We start from the raw sequence: 22,233 nt of genomic DNA, 5'->3' as shown, positions 1-22,233 counted from the left end.
GCCCCTCACACACCCTAACCCTACACCACCGCCCCTCACACACCCTAACCCTACACCACAGCCCCTCACACACCCTAACCCTACGCCACAGCCCCTCACACACCCTAACCCTACGCCACAGCCCCCACACACCCTAACCCCTACGCCACAGCCCCTCACACACCCTAACCCTACGCCACAGCCCCTCACACACCCTAACCCTACGCCACAGCCCCTCACACACCCTAACCCTACACCACAGCCCCTCACACACCCTAACCCTACGCCACAGCCCCTCACACACCCTAACCCTACACCACAGCCCCTCACACACCCTAACCCTACACCACAGCCCCTCAGACACCCTAATCCCTACAACACTGTCTTAGTCTATTTGTGCGGCTGTGATTTATAAACAACAGAAATGTATTTCTTACCATTCTCGAGGCTGAGGAGTCTAAGCTAAAGGCACTGGCAAGTCTGGTGTCCCTTGAGGACCCTGTGTATGCTTCTAAGATGGGGCTGTAACACCGTGTGCTGCTGTGGTGTGAGGGACAGAAAGGCAGAAGCTGTGGCTAGTTGCCTCCAGCCCTTTCATGAAGTACAGTCACCTTATGAAGGCCCCATTTCTTCACACTGTCACATTGGGCCGAAGTTCCAACGCATGCATTTTTGGGGACACATTCAGACCATAGCAGCAGCCCCAGTACCCCCACTCCAGATCACCCACACCCTCTCCCACACGCCACCGTGCGGCCAGCGCTGCTTCCTGAGTCCCTGCCTCTTTTGCTGCATTCTGCGGGGCTGACTACGAAGGAGACATGCACTGAACACACCTTGTCGACCCCACTGCCGGGTGCAGCCTTGCGGGACAGCCGCTCACGCGGGGTTGAAGGTCTCTGGCAGATTCTCAGAGTAGATGCATGGGGCTGCTTATTTCACGTTACAAATTCAACGTCAACTATGTCAGGTGGCAGTGTGCGTGAGCCTCTGTGCTTTATGTAGAAGACTGAGGATGGGCCTCTGTTTTGGGCAGGGTGGGGTGGGGTGGGGTGGCGCGGCGTGGCAGGTGGACTGCTGCTCTCAGAGGGCTCTGAGAAGCTCGAAAAGCACACGGAACCTTACTTTTCCGTGTTTTGGGGTGACTGCAAATGTTACCTGAACAAGGCAGGAAGACAGCCCTCCTTCCGGAGCTGAGGGAGAGCCGCTGTCACGTCCGTGAGCAAATGGGGGCCCGTGCCCAGAGTGGCTCTGGATGGCGGCATGGCGTCCCTGCTAGGTGGTGGTTTCTCCCGGCCGCGGTTATCCCGATGCAGCCTGGGGCTGTGGAGTCAGCAGGTGAGAAGTGGGATCCAGGTCCTGAGCGTGCTGGGACTGGCGGGTCAGGGTCGCAGCGCGCGCCTGCATTTCCATCTGCCCCTGCTCACGGCCGAGGCCTGTATTCTCATCCCTGCTCCTCCCTCCTCTGGATAATACCACGCTGTTCTCGTTCATCAGAGTGACACTTGTCTCATTTCACACAAGCAGGGGAGAGGTGTTTTGTTTTATGGCCCGACATTAAATGCTACGACAGTAATACTAAAACCAATCCTGCTGAAGAACGCCGCGCGGCCCGCACGTGGGAACTGGCTGTGACGGCAGAGTGCAGATGAGCTGCACGCCGAGCCGGGGGAGCGTCATTTCTCAGAAATGGTTCGGTGTGCCGGCTGACGGTAGCTGTGTATCAGAAGAGGGGAGATGCCAGAGGTTTGTTGGATGCCTGGAAATTCTGTCATTCCAAGGGAATGTTTACAAGGCTCTTGACTTTTTCTCTTAATGCTACCTGTGAGCATTAAGAGGCCTTGGGTAGATGAGCTAAAAATAGCAGTGATTGCCCTTGGCTGGAGTTCTGGGCTTACAGAGCACTTGCACGGACTTTGTCACTGATTCTTGCAACAATTTGGGCTTCACAGAGCAGTCAAGCTGGTTAGGTGGAAACGTCATGTGAAGCATGGTGCTGTATATGAGGAGCTGTATGTTGTGCTCTTGCTTTCAAGGCGCTGATAGCACAGCTGGGGAGATAAGACTAGGACCTCTGCAGTAGAACAGAGGCCAGTACGAGGCCAAGCTCGAACAGCCTGGAAGACCAGCAAATGCCGCGGTAGAGACGTCATGCAGGCAGTGGGAGGCAAAGAACTGAAGGCGGAGCGTGAGCCCACACTCTGAGGCCCGAGGGGCTGGGTTTTGGCACACCAGCTGGGCTTCTCCTAGGCCAGGGAGTCAGTGGCACCCGTTAGCCACGGCCAGTCACAGCCCCATGCTCCGGCACAGCTCTGTGCCTACGGCTGAAACCTTGGCTTTTTGGGACTAATGGTTTAAAATGCCGTTTTCTTTCTTTTTTCTTTTTCTTTTTTTTTTTTTTTTGAGATGGAGTCTTGCTCTGTCACCAGGCTGGAGTGCAGTGGTGTGATCATGGCTTACTGTAGCCTCCACCTCCTGGACTCAAGCAGTCCTCCCACCTCAGCCTCCTAAGTAGCTGGAACCACAGGCATGCACCAACACACCGATTAATTAAAAAAAAAAGTCTTGTACAGACAGGGTCTTGTTTTGTTGCCCAGGTTTAAAAGACCGTTTTCTCTGCCCAGTTATATTGATGTCTCAAGGTGGTATCTCTGCTTCCCCCTCTGAAGAAATCTGAAGGAAAAGGGTTAACTGCTTGGAGCCCGCCTTTCTCCTCTATCTACTTTCCAAAATGAAGACTATTGGTTTTTTTTTTTTTTTTGAGACATAGTCTCACTCTGTCGCCAGGCGCCTGGCTGGAGTACAGTGGCGCGATCTTGGCTCACTGCAACCTCTGCCTCCCGGATTCAAGCAGTTCTTCTGCCTCAGCCTCCCCAGTAGCTGGGACTACAGGCGTGCGCCACCACACCCGGCTAATTTTTGTATTTTTAGTAGAGATGGGGTTTCACCGTGTTGTCCAGGCTGATCCCGATCTCTTGACCTCGTGATCCACCCGCCTCGGCCTCCCAAAGTGCTGGGATTACAGGCGTGAGCCACCACGCCCGGCCTCTTTTTTTTTTTTTTTTTTGAGACAGATTCTTGTTCTGTCGTCAGGCTGGAGTGTAGTGCTGTGATCTCAGCTCGCTGCAACCTTCGCCTCCCGAGGTCAAGTGATTCTGCTGCCTCCTGAGTAGCTGGGACTACAGGCATGCGCCACCATGCCCAGATAATTTTTTGTATTTAAGTAGAGATGGCTTCCACCACATTGGCCCCGTGGTCTCCTCACCTCATGATCCCCCTGCCTTGGCCTCCCAAAGTGCTCGGATTACAGGCGTGAGCCACCGCACCTGGCCAAGGACTGTTTTTTAAAACAGGGCATGTTCATCCCCTCAAATCTGCTGAAGATCTATCTAGTTCCTGGTTTTTATATAATACAGCAGTAGGCGACACAGAAACATAATTTTGTCGCTATGTGAGGAGAAGGGCTAGTGGTTAGAATGGGGCCAGACTGTAAAGGATTGCTCCTGTGGAAAGACGATGACTCCCATCCTAGCCCCACAGACACTTGCGAGGGCTGTGGGTCCCGGCCGAAGCGTTCCTGCCCCACGTGCCTGCAGCTGTGTAGGTCCAAGCTTTGCCCCTGAACTCAGGAAGATCACAACGTCTCTCACTGTATATAGGACTAATTATAAATAGACAGAGATGGCATTATGATTAGGAAAATATCAAGTCATTAAAAACCATTTCCAATTTCAAAGTAGCCCTTTTGCCATTATGTATTTTCTCAGTCAAAAAATGAGTTGTTGAAGGCTACATAACTAATTAGTGGCAGCGTCCTTGAAAGCCATAAGAGAAATTGGCACTTCATCTAGTAGGCAGTACTCAGTTAATAAGTCAATTAACAAATGTTTATTAAGTGTCTACTAAAAACAAGGCACAAAGAACTACAAAGACTCTGAGCGGTGAGTGCTGGATGGGGTTTTCAGCGTTAATGTTTTATTGAAGGATAGCATACATAGAAATCTGCACCCAACCCAAGTGTATACAGTGGTTGGATACATTTTCCTAAACTGATCATACCCATGTTCCTGAGATCAAGGAACAATATGACCAGTGGCCCAGAAGCCTAATCTTGTCCCCTTCGGGTCCCCCCCAACCCCTGAAGCCACACTGCTGGGTCTCCACTCTCTTGACAGCTTCCCATCTAAATGGAGCACACGGCGGGCACTGTGGGCTTCTGAGGGGAGGGGTCAGGCTGCGCTCATCTTCAGGGTGGACTGAGAAGAAGAAGACTGGGGCAGTGGTGGCCCTGTCTGTGCCCGGGGCACCACCCTCTTTGGAGTCATTGGACCAGATTCAGAAACCCAGCTGGGAGGTGGGAGGGCCTGAGTAACATCTTGGGCCACGGGTTGGATGAACACGTTAGCAGTTGATGGTGGAGCACCAGCTCTTTGGAAGGTGAAATGGATAGGACGTGTAATCAGACTGGGCACGTATGAAGAAGATGGAGAGGTTGAAAAAGAAAAAGCGGCACTCCTTCAGGTTGGCTGAATGCCAGCACTGTCAGTAACCCTGGACCAAGTCATCTGACAGAGGGGCTCTGCTGAAAATCTTGCAGATAGAAAAACTTATGAAGAGCTGAAAGTTTTATACAAACACCAACTACCGTCTACTATTCCATCCACCTACCTGCACACTCCATTCATCAGTTTCCTCACACACTCACTCACCGCTGAGATTTCATTAGTTCTGTCCCAGATTCCTTCCCCTTAAGACAAACAGAAACTCATAAAGGAATTAGAAGTACTTAAGACATTTCTGATGGGATCATGGTGATGTTAATGAGTGGGAATTTTTTTTTTTTAATATTAGAGAATGAAAATACAAGATCTGTATAGTTCAATCAGCCAGTATTTTGAAAATGGTCAATGCATGATGATACAAAATAAGCTATGGGTAAAAAAACCCACTCAAGGTACAACAGAGGGCAGTGAATTTCAATGTGATAGCGTACAAAAACTTCATTGATGTGGTTTCAGATAGTATGTCTCAAATATCCTGGAAGTAATTATCATTTGATAAGTTTTGGTGTAGTATCAAAGAAAAAGAGTCATGATTATGTAAAATAGCATTTTAAGGTACTCTTCTGCTTTCTAATCATAGGTATGTGTGTGAGGTAGGAGCTTCTGCCTACGCATTCACCGAAGCCACGAACCGCCACAGGTGAACGCAGAATGAGAGTCACCCATCCTTGATTAAACCACATTCCAGAAATTCGCAAAAATGTACAATAATGCTGCTCTTCTCACTAAGCTTTTTTGGAAAAAACAGTTATTTTTATAATAAATATTTATTTTAAAATATAATGGGTTTGTTACTGTTTTTAAGATGAATGAAGAAAAAACAACTTTAAAAATCTTACCTGAATTTCACATATAGGAGATACTGATAGATACAGCAACATAAACCGAAGGTCTTCAGGGTTTTCAGTAATTTTAGAGTGCAGATGCGTCCTGAGACCAAACAAGTTTGTGAACTGCTGGCTGAGAGTTCATTGCCGTAGAAGCCACTGCTGAAATAAATAATGGACATGTATGTATGTTTGTGAAACCGATTTTTTTGGTGGGAAAACTGAGTACAGATGAAAATTAATTAAAAAGTATCACTTCGTTGTCTTATTTCCTTCCCCTATTCCTGTACCCACGAGAGCCGTAGTCTGAACACACAGGTGCACATGTACTCAATGCAGAGCTGCCATTTCACAGAAAGCTGATCAGGAGCCTGAGAAGCAAACAGTGAAAGTGCGGGAAAGCTGCAGGTGCTGAAATACACATGAGCGTGGAGAGAAGAACAGTCACCTGCCCCGATGTTAAAACACTGGCCTTCACGGGCGTGTCAGCTTGTTTGAGCACATGAGTGGTTTCGTAAATCTGGTGAACACCGATCAACCGTAGGCATTGTGTCACTGCTAGTCAAAGGTGACTTTGAAGAGCGTTATATAAGAAGAAACTGTGAAAGAGAGGTCTAGCAGAGGAGGACGTGCATACGTAAAGAACTTTCTCTCTTCCGTTGCTTCCTCAGATCCTCTGTCGATGGGTCCTCAGAAAGCTCTGGAAACCATCGGTGCAAATTTACAGAAGCAGTACGAGAACTGGCAGCCAAGGGTAAGCTTGCTTTACTTGCTCTTCCTTTTCTTTCTTACGGGGAAACTCCAGTTCTTGGTTACCAACAGTCCTTGAATCCGAGTGAATTCTGTGCAGACCCTGCCTTGCGCGACGTGGCGCCTGCTGGCTGTAGGTCGCGGTACTGGCCTGACAGCGTACACATTATTGCAAGTCTTGCATTGGACAGTCCAGACTTATTTTGTTTAAGTTTACTCCAGATTTTTAGAAAAGAAAAAATATTCTTCATGTTACTCTTAACCATGGTTTTTTTTGTATGTGTATGCTTTTAAAATTTTATTAGCATTATTGTGACTGGAACCCGTGGTTTTTTCTCAGAAAATGTATTTTCAGTAACTTTTTTGCAACCTCAACTAGTTAGCGCTGTTCCTCATGTCTTCAGTTTTCAAGTAGTTGAGAATAAAGCACCCAACATTCAAAAGATGACACCTATTATGCCTTGTCTTTGATTCAAAATATACGGTTCTTTTTAGGGAGCCAGTTACCAATTAGTGTGTGGGTGTTTTTTTTTTTTTTTTTTTTTTTTTTTTTTTCTTATTTTTTTTTTTTTTAAAGAAAAATGGCATAGACTGTAACTGTGTCAATTTGCCTTTAAGATCTTAAGTTATTTGTAATCCACCCAAAGACCTTTAGCCTTTCTTATTAACTGGTTTGGAGATTTAATAAATTTAATAAAAAACTAGGAATCCGGGCGCTTTTGAAGGTGCCTTATATGCGGCTTTGCGTGGCGGACGGACTGGACTTACCTAAAGGAGTGTAATGGAGAGTGTGGGTGGAGCAGGTGCCTCACCTGCACATCCCTGTGAGCTTTACCCTCCCCTTTTGGATGTAAGCCTTGTGGAAACAAATGATTTATGGAAGCTTTTCAACACTTACTTGGTTGGAATTTTTATTTGTGGATCATTTATGCACATGATCTGGGATTCAGGGATTCCTTATCCTTTACTTACATTTTTAGAGTGAGAGAAGAGCCAGAAATGACATTTTCGTGCCTGTAACCATGCCCTCGGGTCATTGCTGCTGCTGCTTGCCACCGGGAGCTAATTGTTAGGAAGCACCTGTGTCTTAGGGCGCATCTTCCTGCTTACAGCAGACTTGTTCTTTAAAAGGCAGTGTCTTAATGGCTTTTTGATTGATGTCTAATGGCTTTACTTTTCCCTCTCTTAAATTCGTTACCTCTTGGTGGTCTCTGTAAACCTGCAGTGGCCTTTCTCTTGAGAGCAAGCACACAGCACATTTGGTGATTGGATGAGGACTGGAAAGAGATTTGGATGGTTGGAGTCCTTTAAAAACTAGTAGAGATGCCTAGTGTTTTCCATAGAGAAAAGCTTCTTTGAAGACTTTGAAGGTACCGTAGGGTCTTCGCATGGTGAGATGGGTGCTTACAGGAGCGTGGGGCGAGTGGCAGTGTTGGAAGACGAGGCAGCGTTGGCGGATGGCGTGCTGTTGACCAACACGATGGGAATTCAGAGGAATGCCTTTCTCGCTGCTTCTGGCCATCTCCTGGGTTTTGCTTTGTACCTTTGAGTTTTACTAGATACGTTTGTTTAAAAAACAATGTCACCAAACAAATTCAGATCTACCAATTGTGTTCTTTCTAGATTGAGTCTCTGCTATTATAACCAGTTCTTCTTTTCAAAGAATTATTAGATAAGGAAATATAGCCTTTCAGAATACCTGTGTTTAATATTTCAAGAGACTGTGTGTGATTTACAGTTTTTTATTTTGAGTGCTAAGAGTTGATTTCCTGCTAGCTTTATTGTTAGTTGAGCTGGTAGATATGAGACAGTTGATGCTGGCTGACAGGAAGTGGAAGCTTCTAAGGTGGCATCTGCCATTTTCATCTGAGTTTCTGTCTAGGAGTAGATCTCTTCCATGACTTTGAGAAGAGACATCATGATATAGGGAAGGGGACCTTTCCATGTAGGTCAGTGATGACAGCCAGAAAGATGATGGTGTCGGCTCAGCGTGGGATTGAGGATTCCCTTCCTGTGACAGTAGCACGTTGCCCTGGGACGGCGAGCACAGGTGCAAAGGGGTGCAGTCCTCTGAGTGATTTGTAGTCTGGGAAAATTTGTTAAAGTTGGCCGGATTTCAGCAATGGATGTGCAAAATGATTCTCTGAGTAAGAGCTGGTTTGAAGGGCTGGTGAGACAGAGCATGTGTCAGGATTACAGGATGCTGAGGAAGAGGCACCGGCGCGGGTGGGGTCCCATCTGGGCTGGTCTGTAACGTGGAAGCTGGAACGAAGTATCTGCTGTGGCACAGAAGGAAGCTGTTCACACACGCGGACTGGCATCTTTTTCCTGCATTCAGGAAGCAAAACCACAACGAGTACCTAATATTTGCTTTTGGAATCCCAACACCATTGCATTCATTTTAAAGTACAATAAAAATGCTTAAAAATTTCCTGCTGCTCACGATGAGCGGGCCTCATCTATTTTAGAAATTAGCCTAAGGTAGCGGATGTCACAGGATACCTCTCACTGGCCCTGTGGTGTGAGCGTGGGGCTGTGCCATATGCACTGGGTAATAATAGCATCTGCCCCGGTGTGCATGGCACACTGCTTCTCACAGCTTTCCGTGGGCTACAGGAGAGAGGGAGGGAGGCCTGGTGTAGACGGCGTGGCTCTTACAGGAGAGAGACAGGGAGGCCTGGCGTAGACGGCGCGGCTCTTACAGGAGAGAGGGAGGGAGGCCTGGCGTAGACGGCGCGGCTCTTACAGGAGAGAGGGAGGGAGGCCTGGCGTAGACGGCGTGGCTCTTACAGGAGAGAGGGAGGGAGGCCTGGCGTAGACGGCGCGGCTCTCGGTGTGCGGCAGACCTCTTGCTGCCTTCTGGAGTAGGCACAAAACAGGAGGCACTTAGCAAGCCCACACGTTCATGTGCAGGGTGCCTGGTCCCTGACTGTAAATCAGCGTCCTTTGAAACATTGCGAGGCTAATCACGCACCACTTTATTGCATCTACAGGGCTCTGGAGCTCCTGCAGTAATAAAGACAGGTGGATGTGCCATCTGCAATAAAACAATGGGGGTGTTAATACATTTCCGGGCCTTCCATGGAAAGACCCATAGGTCTGGTTTTCTCTTTCAATGTGTCCTTTATTGCAAGACTCCCAAAGCTTGGGTCATTTCATGAAAATGAGGCTATTTTCATTAAAGATTGCTGGAGTCGCTGCCTCCGCGCTGGTGTGGATGGGAATGCAGACGGAAATGCCCGTTTCCTCAGTGTGGTGCCTGTCCAGCAGGGGCAGAAGACCGACCTGAACACCCGCCGGCCGCACCGGCCCGGTGCCTGGGAGCCTGATGATTTGCTTGCTGACTCTGGAACCCTTGGCCTTGTTCTGTACTCTTCCAGCTTTCGATATAGGTGGTTCCAGTTCAAGAAGGAATTGAGAGAAACCATGGTGATTATATTTTTTTTCCGAAGGCTGCCAGCCTCTCTCTGGCCCATATTTCCTTGCTTAGGTCCATTGAGCCCTTTTCTAAATAATTTATCAGTTTGCCACTGATGAAATGTTTCTTCTGATTAAATTTAAGGCTTTGCCTTATTGCCTTGTAGGTGCATAAATTTGTGTTCTGCCAGAGATGGGAGGAAAAGCACTGACTGTTGTTTCCGTGGAAAATTCTGCAGTAAAACCTCACTCGTTCCATCATAAGTCTCAAATGAAAGTTTTATTGGGAGATGGGAGTGGGAGATATAAAGCTGGGAGCATACAGTGAAGAATTTATCTTTGGAGAGAATTTTTCTAACAAATCGGGGCTTCTGGCAGTTTGGTGTAGGATGGGACTTCGGAGCTGGAGCTGCGGAAAAACGCCAGCGGGAGGGGCCTTGCGGTCTGTGTCCTCCTTTCCCCAGAGAGAGTGGCCCACACCAGGAGCAGAGGCCACACCCCTTTCCTGGGGAAGAGCTTTAATTCTTCTGGTGGCTTTAAATAAGTTCATCAGGGAATATGTGTCATTTACTAAGGAAGACGAAACAGTGTGACGGCACCTCCAGTGACCGCATCCGTCTGTCGGGCAGGTGCATCCCGGGAAGGAGGCGAATGGTGCTCTCCAGTCACGAAGGCACATTGTAGGAGCTCGTTCTCATCTTGTCCAGTCTGTGAGTGGTGAAGGCGGCTAGTCCTGTGTGGCAGCCGTGGGACCTCCAGGGAGCTGAGTGGTCGGGCTGAGTCGGTTTTGATGTGGCCGACAGTTCTCAGGTGTCCACACAGAGCCACGGTTTGTGGATCACAGCGAACAGGTTTTGAATTTCAGCTTCCCTTCAGTAGGCCGTGCTTCTCAGATGTGTCACAGGCGATTTGTGGTCAGGGGATGGAAGTCGGTTTTACCGTTAGACAAACACGTTTTTGTAATGCGTCACACCACGCAGAGTGTGTTCATGGAGAGAACAAAACAGCTCCCAAGACCTGGTCTATTAGCCCAGTAGAAATTGTCACTGCATTTGAATGTAAATGACAGTCATCCTTTCCATGGCACTGAGAATAGAGTTGTTTGTATGCTTTTATGAGATGGCATTGAATGGACCAAAGCTGATGACTGTACCTCCTGGTGGGAGGAGAGGGTATGGGGAGCAAGGGGTTGGGAAGGCCAGTGGTGACAGCTTTGGTTCTACTTTGGACACTTCCAGGTGTGTCTTTTGGATTTTAGGCACAAGTGTTGTTTGCAGAACTGAATGTTTATGTGTAATCTGTGTTTTATAGGGGTTTGTCGTGAGGATGATTGGAATCCAGGCGTCTTCTCCTTGTTCCTGAATGGAGCTGCCACTTGACCTGTGTACCTCATGGCGAGTGTCGTGTGGTCATGTGTGACAAACTGTGAAACCCTCGGCATTGAGCGCTCACGCTGCTAGGTTTTGTGGGAGGCGCCTAGTCAGGTGGCTAGGCTGGCTCTGGAGGGTGCCATGCGGGTGGCTACACCACCTGTCTTCTTTCCCTGGGATGCTCATGCAGGCCTCTGCTTTGTGGGCAGAGTGATCACTATCAGTACAAATCACTCACCTGCCTGTGCCCCAAATGTCTTGGAATGAATTTTAGAGATGGATGCCGATATGGTTTGGCTGTGTCCCCGCCCAAATCTCATCCTGAATTGTAACTCCCACAATTCCCAGTGCTGTGGGAGGAGCCTGTGGGAGGAGCCTGTGGGAGGAGCCTGTGGGAGGGAATTGGAGCACAGGGGCGGGTCTTTCCTGTGCTGTTGTGTGTAGTGAAGAAGTCTCACTTCCCTGCACAAGCTCCCTCTTGCCTGCCACCATCCATGTAAGATGTGACTTGCTCCTCCTTACCTTCCTCCATGATTGCGAGGCCTCCCCAGCCATGGGGAACTTTAAGTCCATTGAACCTTTCTTTTGTAAATTGTACAGTGTCAGGTATGTCTTTGTCAGCGGTGTGAAATGGACTAAATACAGGTGCATTAAAGACCCATAATTAAGTGGGTTCTACCTTTTCTTAGGATTTTTCGGGTCAGGTGTGGATAACTGAGGAGGAAGCAGCTGAGTTGCCCTGGGACTGTATTCTAAACCTGGGAGGTGCTCCAAAGCTATCTGTGGAACAGCCCAATGTGCACTGTTACAGTGACTCCTGCTTGGGCATTCACGTTGTGACATTACTTCCAAATTGACAGTCCAGTTCAGCTGGTGAAAATGGCCCTATAATTGCGATTGGCAGCATCCCCTGGCGTGCTGCCCTGATGCCATTACCATTCCATCATCCATGCCCGCCTTGCCTCCTACCCTGCTGCCGGCCTCCCTCCTCCTGCCCACACTCACCTGACTTGCTTCTCTGTGGGTCCTCAGGTTGGGCTTCATCCACCTTGAGTTTCAGTGACAAGCTGCCAATAAGGACTCATGGGCAAAGGCAGAAGTGTGCGTGGATGGCTCACAGCTTGCATAATTCAGTACCTGATGTGAAGCACTTTGCCTGTGTACTCATGAAATTTGCAGGACAGTACAGACAGTATCTTCTGGTTGTCTTGGGGTTAACTGCTGTGTATTGACAGTTTCACTTAACTGCTTCCTGCCCAGGAAGTGAGGAAGTGTTCCTGTGACCAGCGTTTTATATTCTTGCCGTGGCCCCAGCAGTGCTTTCCCACTTCATCTTCCCCTCCTTTCTAGCGCTTCTCGCCTGACAGCTTTTCCACGGACCGTGTTCAGTGAGAATTCTGATTCATGCTCTTCAGCCAGAAGCCCTGGTAGTCAGCCTGCCCACGCGCTTCCTGCGTTGCCCTGTCCCCGGAGGCCATGCTCTTGGAAGCAGCTTCTTGGAAGTGAGCTTAGATTATGCAAAGCAGTTTATTGTGGACTCTTGAGACCAACTCCACCAGAGCATAAAGGTGTTGTCACCTACTGCCATCGCTCTGAGCACCTTAGTGGCATGACCCATAAACTCTTTTAGGTGCACCAAACACGTTACAAAGAAAGGCATTGTTTTGCAGCCCGCCTGGAGGATGGCAGCCTCTTGCAACCAGACCCCTCGGGGGTGTCCGTGCATTCGAGCTGGTCCCAGAGGGTGGCCCCTGCTGGCCAGCCCTGTGTTGGACTCTTGCTGTCCGAGGCCACTGAGGGATTCGCTGGAGAGCCCACAGAGGATTGAAGAGCATGCTGTGTTGGCTGGAGTGGGTTGCGGCGTGGGCCGCAGCCCATCGAATCACTGCCCAGGGAGGACTGGCGGAGTCCGTTTCCTCCCCTCTGCCTCGAAGGTCTGCAGAGTCGTGCTGGGCTCGCCATACCTTCCCGTCCTGGGCGGGAGCGCCCCTCTCACTGGCAGGGGAGCTCCCGGGACAGGTGGTCTCCTCTCTACCGGGCACTGAGGGGTGGGGTGGCGAGAGCCTGGTGACTGTGGAAAGAACACCAACTGGTTTAATTCTGGCTTTGCCACTTCTTAAAAACGTAACTTTGGACAAGAACTGTTTAAACTTTTAAGGTTTTTAGATTTAAATGGAGAGAATAGAAGTATGCAGCGTGTTTGCACTGGGGAGGCCGTGGTGGCCGGTCAGCAGGTCCTTACTTCCCGTCCCTTTCTGCCCTGTATCCCTTCCTCTCCCTCGTGGTGGTGGAAGCCATGCCCAGAGCATTCTGCCGTGAGTCTTGCTGCCTAAGCCCCTGCACCCTGCCTGATCTCTGGTTTTATCTTCCGGCCTGGATAACTGCATTCCCGGCCCTCCTCTATTAACTGACCTACTTGAAGTGTAATATTTTTAGAGAGAAAAAGGGCTTAACTCTGTCCTTAACAAGCCTCTTGAGGATATTCTCTCATCATCATGTTCCCTTGAACAAGGGAGGAGTGTGTGTGTGTGTGTGTGTGTGTGTGTGTGTGTGACAAATGGCAAACGAGGACCCCCCACTGTCAGGCTGGGGACTAAAACTGCAGTTCAGCTGTCGTGGCTTCACAGATCTCACGTGCCATGTGTGTTTCCTGAGTTAACTTGGGGACCATGACACAGAGAGATGGGGAGGTGGCTCTAAAGGACAGGCAGGTGCCAGGCGAGGGACGAAGTGCTGCTTCTAGTCAGAAAGTGGAAGATGTGATGCGTTGAAGAATGGAAAGCTAAATTTGGAGGTGACGATGAGGAACCCACCGTATGCTCGCCATATGCAACTAGGAAGAGTTGTAAAATCATGCTCCAGCCAAATTGGAAAGTGCTGATCAAGGGGGAAACAATCAATAACAGATTGGAGGGGACGGCCACTTCAAAGCGTCTGTGGGGCTGGGTTTCATTTTGCAGGGGAAGCCGTATGTCACAGTGGTGTGCATGAATCTGGGTGTTCGCAAAGGCTTCTGGACAGCTCCCTCTCAGATGTCCGGGATTTACTTGTTGGTGTGACACATAATGGAGATTTTTTTAAAAAATGGATATAAAAAGCACGTATTGCCAACTTTACCGTTTTAAAATGTACAACTCGGCCAGGCACGGTGGCTCGTGCCTGAAATCCCAGCACTTTGGGAGGCCAAGGTGGGCGGGTGACCTGAGGTCAGGAGTTGGAGACCAGCCTGGCCAACATAGTGAAACCCTGTCTCTACTAAAAATGCAAAAAAATTAGCTGGGCGTGGTGGCTGGTGCCTGTAATCCCAGCTACTCGGGAGGCTGAGGTAAGAGAATCGCTTAAACCCGGGAGGCGGAGGTTGTAGTGAGCCAAGATCGCACCAATGCACTCCAGCCTAGGTGACAGAGTGAGACCCCATTTAAAAAGAAGGAAAGAACGTGTACAACTCAATTGGCTTTTACCGTCTTTGCAGTCTTGTTCAACTGTCGTGACTGTCTAGTTCCAGTACATTTTATTACCCCAAGAGAAACCCAAAACCCATTGGCGGTCGCTTTTCATTTCCCCCTCCCCCGAGACTGGGGAAGTCACCGTCTGCTTTCTGTCTCTGGACATGCCTGTTCTAGGTGCTTCGCACAAATGGAGCCATACAGTATGTGGCCTTTTGCGTCCGGCCTCTCTTTCACTTAGCATCTTGAATGTTTTCAAGATTCATCCATGTTATTGCATGTATCAGTAATGTAACCGTTTCTGTGTGTGCGTGTCTAGAGATAGGGTCTTGCTTTGTTGCCCAGGCTGGTCTTGAACCCGTGGCTTCAAGCGATCCTCCTGCTTCAGCCTCAACTCTTTTTGTAGCTGAGAAACATTCCGTTGTGTGGGTATTCTGTATTTCTATTTTATGCACTCATCTGTCGATGGGCACTGGTATCATTTTCACCCTTTGGCTATTTGAATAATGCTGCTGTGAATACTGACATACAAGGTGTTTGCGAAGCCTGTGCCCAGGAGTGGGATTGCTGGGTCACGTGGTAACCTGTATTTTTCCTTCGTGCGGCGATCTCAATCTGTATTCCACAGTGGCCATGCCGTTTCTCCATGTCTACTAGCAGCGGTACGAGGGCCCCTTTTTCTCCACGTCCTTGCTAACGTTTGCTACTTTCTGTTTTCTTAACCTGTTGTTACTATGTCTGTCCTAGTGGGTGTGAGCGGAATCTCTCTGTGGTTCTGGTTTGCATTTCCCTAATGATTAGTGATGTTGCCCATCTTTTCACGTGCTTATTGGCCATTTGGAGGAATGTCTATTCAAGCCCTTTGTCCATTTTTTAGGTGGGTTGTTTGTCTTTATTGTTGAATTCTAAGAGTTAAAAATGGAGACTTTTAAGTTGAATAAGGTATAATTTCTGTTGTGAGGACTTGTTTCCTTTCCAAATAATACGTGTGGTGTCTGCTGAGAGCCTCATGATGACATTTAATTCTTAAAAGAGCCTTTGTCTTGATAGATTTGTTTCATAAAACTATTATTAAGAGGCTCAGCCAGGCACCGCGGCTCATGCTGTGGGGGACCAAGACAGGAGGATCCTTTGAGCTCTGGAGCTGGAGAGCAGTCTGGGCGATGTAGTGAGAACTTATCTCTGATTAAAAAAAGAAAAGAGGCTCTGTGGCTATTGACTACACTGATCACATACTGTATAATTTAATCCCAATCCCATAAGATTGTTTTCACTAGGAATCTTCCGGTTTTCCTGAGCTATAGTCCCTCCACCTGGAGTGTATGGTGGGAGAAAGCTCCCGTCAGGTGAGTGCAGGCGGGGTGGCAGAGGCTGGGCCTCTGTGAAGTCTGGGTGCAGGTTGGAAGCCCACGGTGGACTGGAGTTGGGCAGGAGGGGGCGGTGTGTGTCCACACCAGTGCCTGGTCCCCTCCGTGCCGCGGCCCTGTGGGTCTCTGCTCTCCACTCGGCAGTCACCCTGCAGGACTTTCCTGCCTCTCCCTGTACAGGAGGGCTTGGTCCTTCCTTTCTGACGTAGTCCTCTTTGATGGGACTCCATCTGCTTGGGCCCACAGGTCCCCACAGGAGCCAGCTGTGTTCACATGCTAGGGGTCCCTGGTCCTGATCTTTCCTCTGTGGCTTCAGCTGCAGCTCTCTGCCTACTGCATTTTGTCACTGGATTTTCAAGATTAAATTTCCCCCACAAGAGTGTTTGATTCTTCACTGGATGGCCAGGCTGTACGGCCAGTGTGAAAAGACAGGCAGGTGCCGCCCAGGGGAAAGGCAGTGTGTGGTTCAAAGGCCCTGAGAACAGATGCCAGACGCCAGGCTCAGGTGGTGCCATCTGCTTCCAGCAAGAGGAGAGAGAGGGTGCCCTGTGATGGCGGCCCCCAGGCCGGGGGTCACACCCTCACTTTGGGCTACAGTAGGAGGAGATTTCCCCACCCTGTGGGGTCTGAAACACAGAAATCTGGGGGCACGCCTGAGGGCCATTGATGCAGGTGCTGAGGCGCAACAGAGGAGCAGTGGCGGTGGAAATCTGGAAGGGCCCCCGAGCTGAGCGGCTGCACGGGCTGTGGTGAGGGCGCTGTCCGCGGTGGGCTTCTGGCCCAGCACTGGGAAGACTGAGCACACTCACTGCCTTCCTAACCCAGAGAGGCTGATCGGTCCGCTCAGCTTCACTGCAGCCCCCACTGGTCCCGAGGGAGTCAGGCTGCCCTCTGTGATCACCTGTGACTGGAGGGTTGGGTGTCAGGATTTAAAGCACATGGAGAACCTCAAGGATCACCCACGGCTTGTATGAGGAAGGGTCTCTTCTGAAGGGTTACGTGTATGGCAGGCTTCTTCGTCAGCAGGGCTGGTTACCCCGGACTGGAACATGCCCGAAGCTCAAGTCATCTTTGTCTAGAATTGTTAGTTATAAGTTTTGTTTTTTATAAACAAAAATCTTAACCAAATTCCAATAAAATCCAAGAAAGCATAGATAATCGGGGAGAAATAACTCAGGATTTGAGGTAATCAAGGGTCATAAAAGAGGCTTTGCAAAATTTTCAGATAAATTGGAAAGCTTATATGCAATGCATAATTTTCTAGGAAAATATAAATGACCATAATTGACCTCAGAAAAGATAGTAAAGAAAAATAAATGGGTAAACATAGAAGAAAGAGAAAGTTACCAAAGTATTCCTCTTCTAATCCTTCTCCCTCCGAAGGATTTCAAACTTGGAAAGAACACAGAATTCTTTAAGACTTACTTCTGTTATGGGAAGATATCTAAAGCTTAGTTTGCTTATTTATTGGTTTTGAGACAGCCTTGCTCTGTTGCCAGGCTGGAGTGCAGTGGTGTGATGTCCGCTCCTGCAGCCTCCACTTTCTGGGCTCAAGCGATTGTCCTGCCTCTGCCTCCCAAGTAGCTGGGACTATAGGCACGTGCCACCACGCTTCGCTAATTTTTGTATTTTTAGTGGAGATGGGGTTTCACCATGTTAGTCATGCTGGTCACAAACTCTTAACCTCAAGTGATCTGCCTGCCTTGGCCTCCCAAATTGCAGAGATTATAGGCGTGAGCCATATTTTTTATTTTTTTAAATTTATTTTTATATTTTCAGAGATGGGGTCTTGCTCTGTTGCCCAGGCTAGAGTTCAGGGGTGCAATGATAGCTTACTGCAGCCTCCACCTCCTGGGCTCTAGCTCTCCTCTTGTCATTTCCTACAGGTGCGTGCCACCATGCCCAGCTAATTTTTAAGTTATTTTTTTAGAGGTGGCATCTTGCTTTGTTATCCAGGCTGGAGTGCGGTGGTGTGATGATGGCTTACTAACCTCAAATTCCTGGGCTGAAGTCATCCTCCTGCCTCAGCCTCAGGAGTATCTAGGACTACAGGTGTGATCCACAGTGCCCAGCTTAAAATATATCAAATTTAAAATGCAAAAGAAGAAAAATGTATTCAACAGTTTAAGTGTATGCACATATGACTGATAGGACTCAGCTGTTCTGCTTGTCACATGTAGTATGTGTAGGTGGGTGTGACATGAGTACATGGGTGGGTAGATCCGTGGATAGATGGAGGGCAAGTTGGTGGGTCTGCCCCTCTTCCACTCGCCCAGATGCCACAGAGTGAACAGCCTGTGGCTTCCTTAGTCATTCTCATTTTCCTTCACCTCTTGGTGTCTTGCTGTGTTGACTAATTCTAGTAGTGAAAGCAGCATGTTGGGGCAAAATACTTTTTTTTTTTTTTTTTTTTTTGTTTTTTTTTGTGGGGTTTAATTTTTTTTTTTTTTTTTTTTTGAGACAGAGTCTTGCTCTGTCACCCAGGCTAGAGTGTAGTGGCACAGTCTCGGCTCACTGCAACCTCTGCCTCCTGGGTTCAAGTGATTCTCCTGCCTTAGCCTCCCGAATTGCTGGGATTACAGGCGTGCTGCACACCTGTCTAATTTTTGCATTTTTAGTAGAGATGGAGTTTCACCATGTTGGCCAGGCTAGTCTCGAACTCCCTGTAGGTGATCCACCCGCCTTGGCCTCCCAAAGTGATGGGATTACAGGCGTAGGTCACCGTGCCCATGCCCATTCATTTTGAATCAGGTCTATACTGACTTCAGAATCTGACCCTGGAATAAAATGTGATTCTAAAGGGCAAGGGTCCTACAAATGAGGCGAAGCACAGAACATTTGTCACTGTGACTTGGGGCAGATGCAGAATGGAACTTTTTTACCTTTTTACACAAAACCCTTCTGTGCGCCTTAGGTTTAAAATCATGATTTTTGTTTTACTTTAATAATAGGCAACTAATTTAAAATACTATTCACCATGTGTCATCTCAGAGTAGGAAGGGGACTGTGAGGCAGAAGGAGCCCCTTGGGACTTTTGCCTTTGGTTGTGATGGTTGTCTGTAGTTGTTCAGTTCTGTCCGTCTCATTTGTTTCTGTGTCATGCGTGTGATGTGATGAGCTGGAAGCTTTTGCATGGGCCCCATGTGAGTGCTTACATCGAAGGGGCAAGCATTAACTGCCCTCCACTTGACAGAGCTGTCTCAGGGATGGCTAGTTCCTCTGTCCGGAACACTCGTATTGACTGGGAGGGAACCTTGGGGACCCTGCCCACAGCAGTGGGAGAGCAAGCCCGGAGGGGCTCTGCCAGGGCTGTTTCCTTTGCCTTTGTTTACCGGCATAAAGTATTAAAACAGCTAAATTATCAGGAGCATTTTAACCCAATTTCTCAGCGTTTTGTTTTGAAGAGTAGAAGTCCCTTTGTTTTCACAGCTCTATTCTTGCTTGTTTTCATTTGAATATATTTCTATTCATTCAGCTGATAGAAATTCTTTACTTTTAAACTGAGGGAGAAAAAAGAACAGACTGACTAGGGATCATAATGTGATTTGAATGGGTCTTTCTTGGGCCCGTGTTAGAGAGGGGTTTGGACCTGGGGACTTGGAGCTTGCACTGATGGCAGAAACAAGCACCTTAAAAGGGCAGGCTCCAAGCTTTGCAGGTAAACCTTGGAGAGTGTAGTTAGGGTGACAGCTGGCACCTCTCCCTGCTGAGGGGTGAGGGAATCCAGATGTTTAGGATCTTATAACCTGATCTTTTTCCTGCCTTCGACTCCTGTCTTGGTCTGTTAGGTGTTAGCTTTTGACAGCCAAAGTAACCAGCTGACTTCCCTTTTTTTTTTTCCTCCTTTATTTTTTTTCACAAGGCTGTTTCTCAGTGTGAATGCCTTGCTTTCATATTCCCAAAGCACTCATTGAATGCATCAAGGATGAGGAATGCGGCAGTGTTACTGCCATCCAGCTCTTAGTTTACTGGGTGGCCTTTGGCTGGTTCTGTTGAGTGGCCACTCTGTCTCCTGTCTGGAGATGCAGCCAGGACTGTAGATTCCTCGGGGAGGACTGACTTACGGGAACATTTATTTACTGGATAGAGGAGTTTTTAATTTTTTAATTGGAATATTTAGTCCATTTACATTTAATGTAATTACTGATATACAGTGTATCTGGGGTTAAATCCACCACCCTACTATTTATTTTAGTTTTGTCTCACCTGTTCTTTCTTTTTTCTCTTAATTTCTTTAGTATTAAGTAGGTTAAAAAATTATTCCATTTGCACTTTCTATTAGTCATGTTATCACAGAATATATAAGCTACATATTTGTTTAGTGGTAACCCTAGCAAATTACTGCATACTCTTACACATAGGAAGTGGTTGAAGTTAGCAGTTCTCCCACTTGTCAGACAGTGCAAGAATCTCAATGCACTTAACCTTCCTACCATTACCCCCTTTACTTTGCATGGTGTCACCGTCGTGGATTGGAGTTTCTACATAGACTGTAAACCCCGCAGCATACAGTCAATGTTTATTTAGATTTATCTGCTTCTTTTCACTTTTTAATGTTCTTTATTCTTTCCTGCATTTCTGTCCTTCAGGGTCATGTTTGGGGTCATGTTTCTTCAACCTAAAGAACATTCTTTAATATTTCTTTTAGGGTGAGGCTGCCAGCAACAATTTTGTTTTTGCATATTTTACCTCTATTTCACTTTTGAAGGTGATTGCTGTGTGTAGAATTCTATGTCAACTTTTTTAAGTTTAAAGGTGTTTTTCCCCTCATCTCCTTTCTGTTAAAACATCACACTGGCTGCAGTTCTTAATATTGGTCCTTTGAAGATTCCCTCCCCATACCCCCGTCTAGCTGATTTGGTTTGTGTGCCTTTATGGAGATGTTCTCAGCTGTGGTCTGCTTCCTACGTCTCCTTTCTGGTGCTGCTCGAGCCTGTGGCTTGATGTTCCCACTATCAGTACTGTCACTGAGGACACTGGTTCTCTGCCATTCCTTTTCCTCTCCCGCTAAGACACTCATTAGAATAGGTTAGACCTTTTCACCATGTCCTGTACATTCCTCATGTTCTGTTCAGAGTTATTTTCTTGCTGTAGGTCACTGATCCTCTCTTTTGCTACGGGATACAATCTGCTGTTTAGCTGACCTAGCAAATACTTGATTCCATTGTATTTTACTATTCTGTGATTTCCATTCGATTCTTTATCAATTTCAGTTAAGTGGTGAAAATTTCTACCTTGCTGTCTCCTTTCTTGTACATATCAGCTTTCAGTTCTGGCCCTCCTTATATCAGCATCTTAGAAATGGGAGCGTGTGTTGCCATCGGTCTGACGGCTGCTGATGGCCTGGATTCAGCTGTTGCTGTCAGTACAGTATGGACCTGAGGGCATGACTAGACAGAGGCCAGTGTTTGTGTCGAGAGCCACGAGGCTCACCGTGGGGGGATCTGAGTCCTGATTGTGGAATGGCGGTGGCAGCATCACATCCTACAGGCTGGGGCCGTGAGTAGCCCCCAAGAGATCGCCTTGGAGCCCAGTTAGGAGACGGAACAGCTGCACTTATGCACACGGGCGACCCTCGGCAAAACGCAGGTTTCATGGCTCCCAGGGGGAAATGGTTCTCAGAAGAGTGGGCTTCTGACCTGAATCCAAGAAGGGTTAGGAATACCTTAGCTAGTTTCCCACTCACCCAGGCTGCAGTGCAGTGGTGCGATCACGGCTCACTGCAGCCTCGACCTCCTGGGCTCAAGTGATCCACACCTGGCTAATTTTAAAATTGTTTTGAAGAGATAAGGTCTCGCTGTGTAGCCCGGGCTTGTCTCAAACTCCAGGGCTCAAGTTGTCCTCCCGCCTCAATCTCCCGAAGTACTGGGGTTCGGGCACGACCCTCTGTGCCCGGCCTGCAGCGAACTGTGTCTTGAGTAAGTTTATAGTAGCTCTTCTTACTAAGTATCAGATAAAAATTCCAACCAGAGAGAAACTGTTGTGTCATAGTCGAATTTGCAGTTTTTTGCTTAGTGAAATATGAGACAGTGATGCATCCTACAACCTTCAGCACCTTGGAGTTTATGAGAGTGGCATCTGTTGTGTGGAAGTTACGACCACAGTCTGAGGAGCAGCGCTGGGGGCAGAGCAGAGCTGCGGGAAGAGTCTGATGATGGCATGGCCTTCCCAGAGCCCATTCTCCACCCGTGGGCACTCCCTGCCCCGTTTCCCATTTTCTTCATATTCTCCCTACTGTAGCAGGGGACTGACAAGGGCCATGCGTGCCTGGCAACACAGGCAGTCCGATTCTTCCCTGAAGCCTTAAGTGACCCCTACCGGCCACACTCACGGTAACGGACTGCTAGGATGGTCAGCCACTGTCCCGATGCAGGTAGCCCCTGGGCCTCCCATCCTCTCATCCCCCATGCCGTCTCCTCCCACATACCACCCGCAATCAGCTTCCTAAAGTGCCCTGTGGCTCTGGCTCACCTGCTGGAAACAAGGCGAGGTCAAGGTCAAGCTCCAGCCCCCCC

General features: G+C 48.3%; 1 protein-coding gene across 1 annotated transcript in view; it reads left to right on the top strand.

Moving 5' to 3' along the window:
- The window catches only part of RPTOR (regulatory associated protein of MTOR complex 1), a 405,759-nt gene that overhangs the window by 87,508 nt on the left and 296,018 nt on the right, over positions 1-22,233 (top strand). Inside the window, exon 3 of the mRNA XM_037737259.1 lies at positions 6,040-6,122. Within this exon, the coding sequence (XP_037593187.1) occupies positions 6,040-6,122 (83 nt within the window). The remainder of the gene's footprint in view (positions 1-6,039; positions 6,123-22,233) is intronic.

Source organism: Cebus imitator, unplaced genomic scaffold, assembly GCF_001604975.1.
Source record: "Cebus imitator isolate Cc_AM_T3 unplaced genomic scaffold, Cebus_imitator-1.0 Scaffold36, whole genome shotgun sequence".
Classification (NCBI taxonomy): Eukaryota; Metazoa; Chordata; class Mammalia; order Primates; family Cebidae; genus Cebus; species Cebus imitator.
The sequence above is the reverse complement of the archived record's forward strand: the minus strand, read 5'-3'. Positions and strand labels throughout refer to the sequence as shown.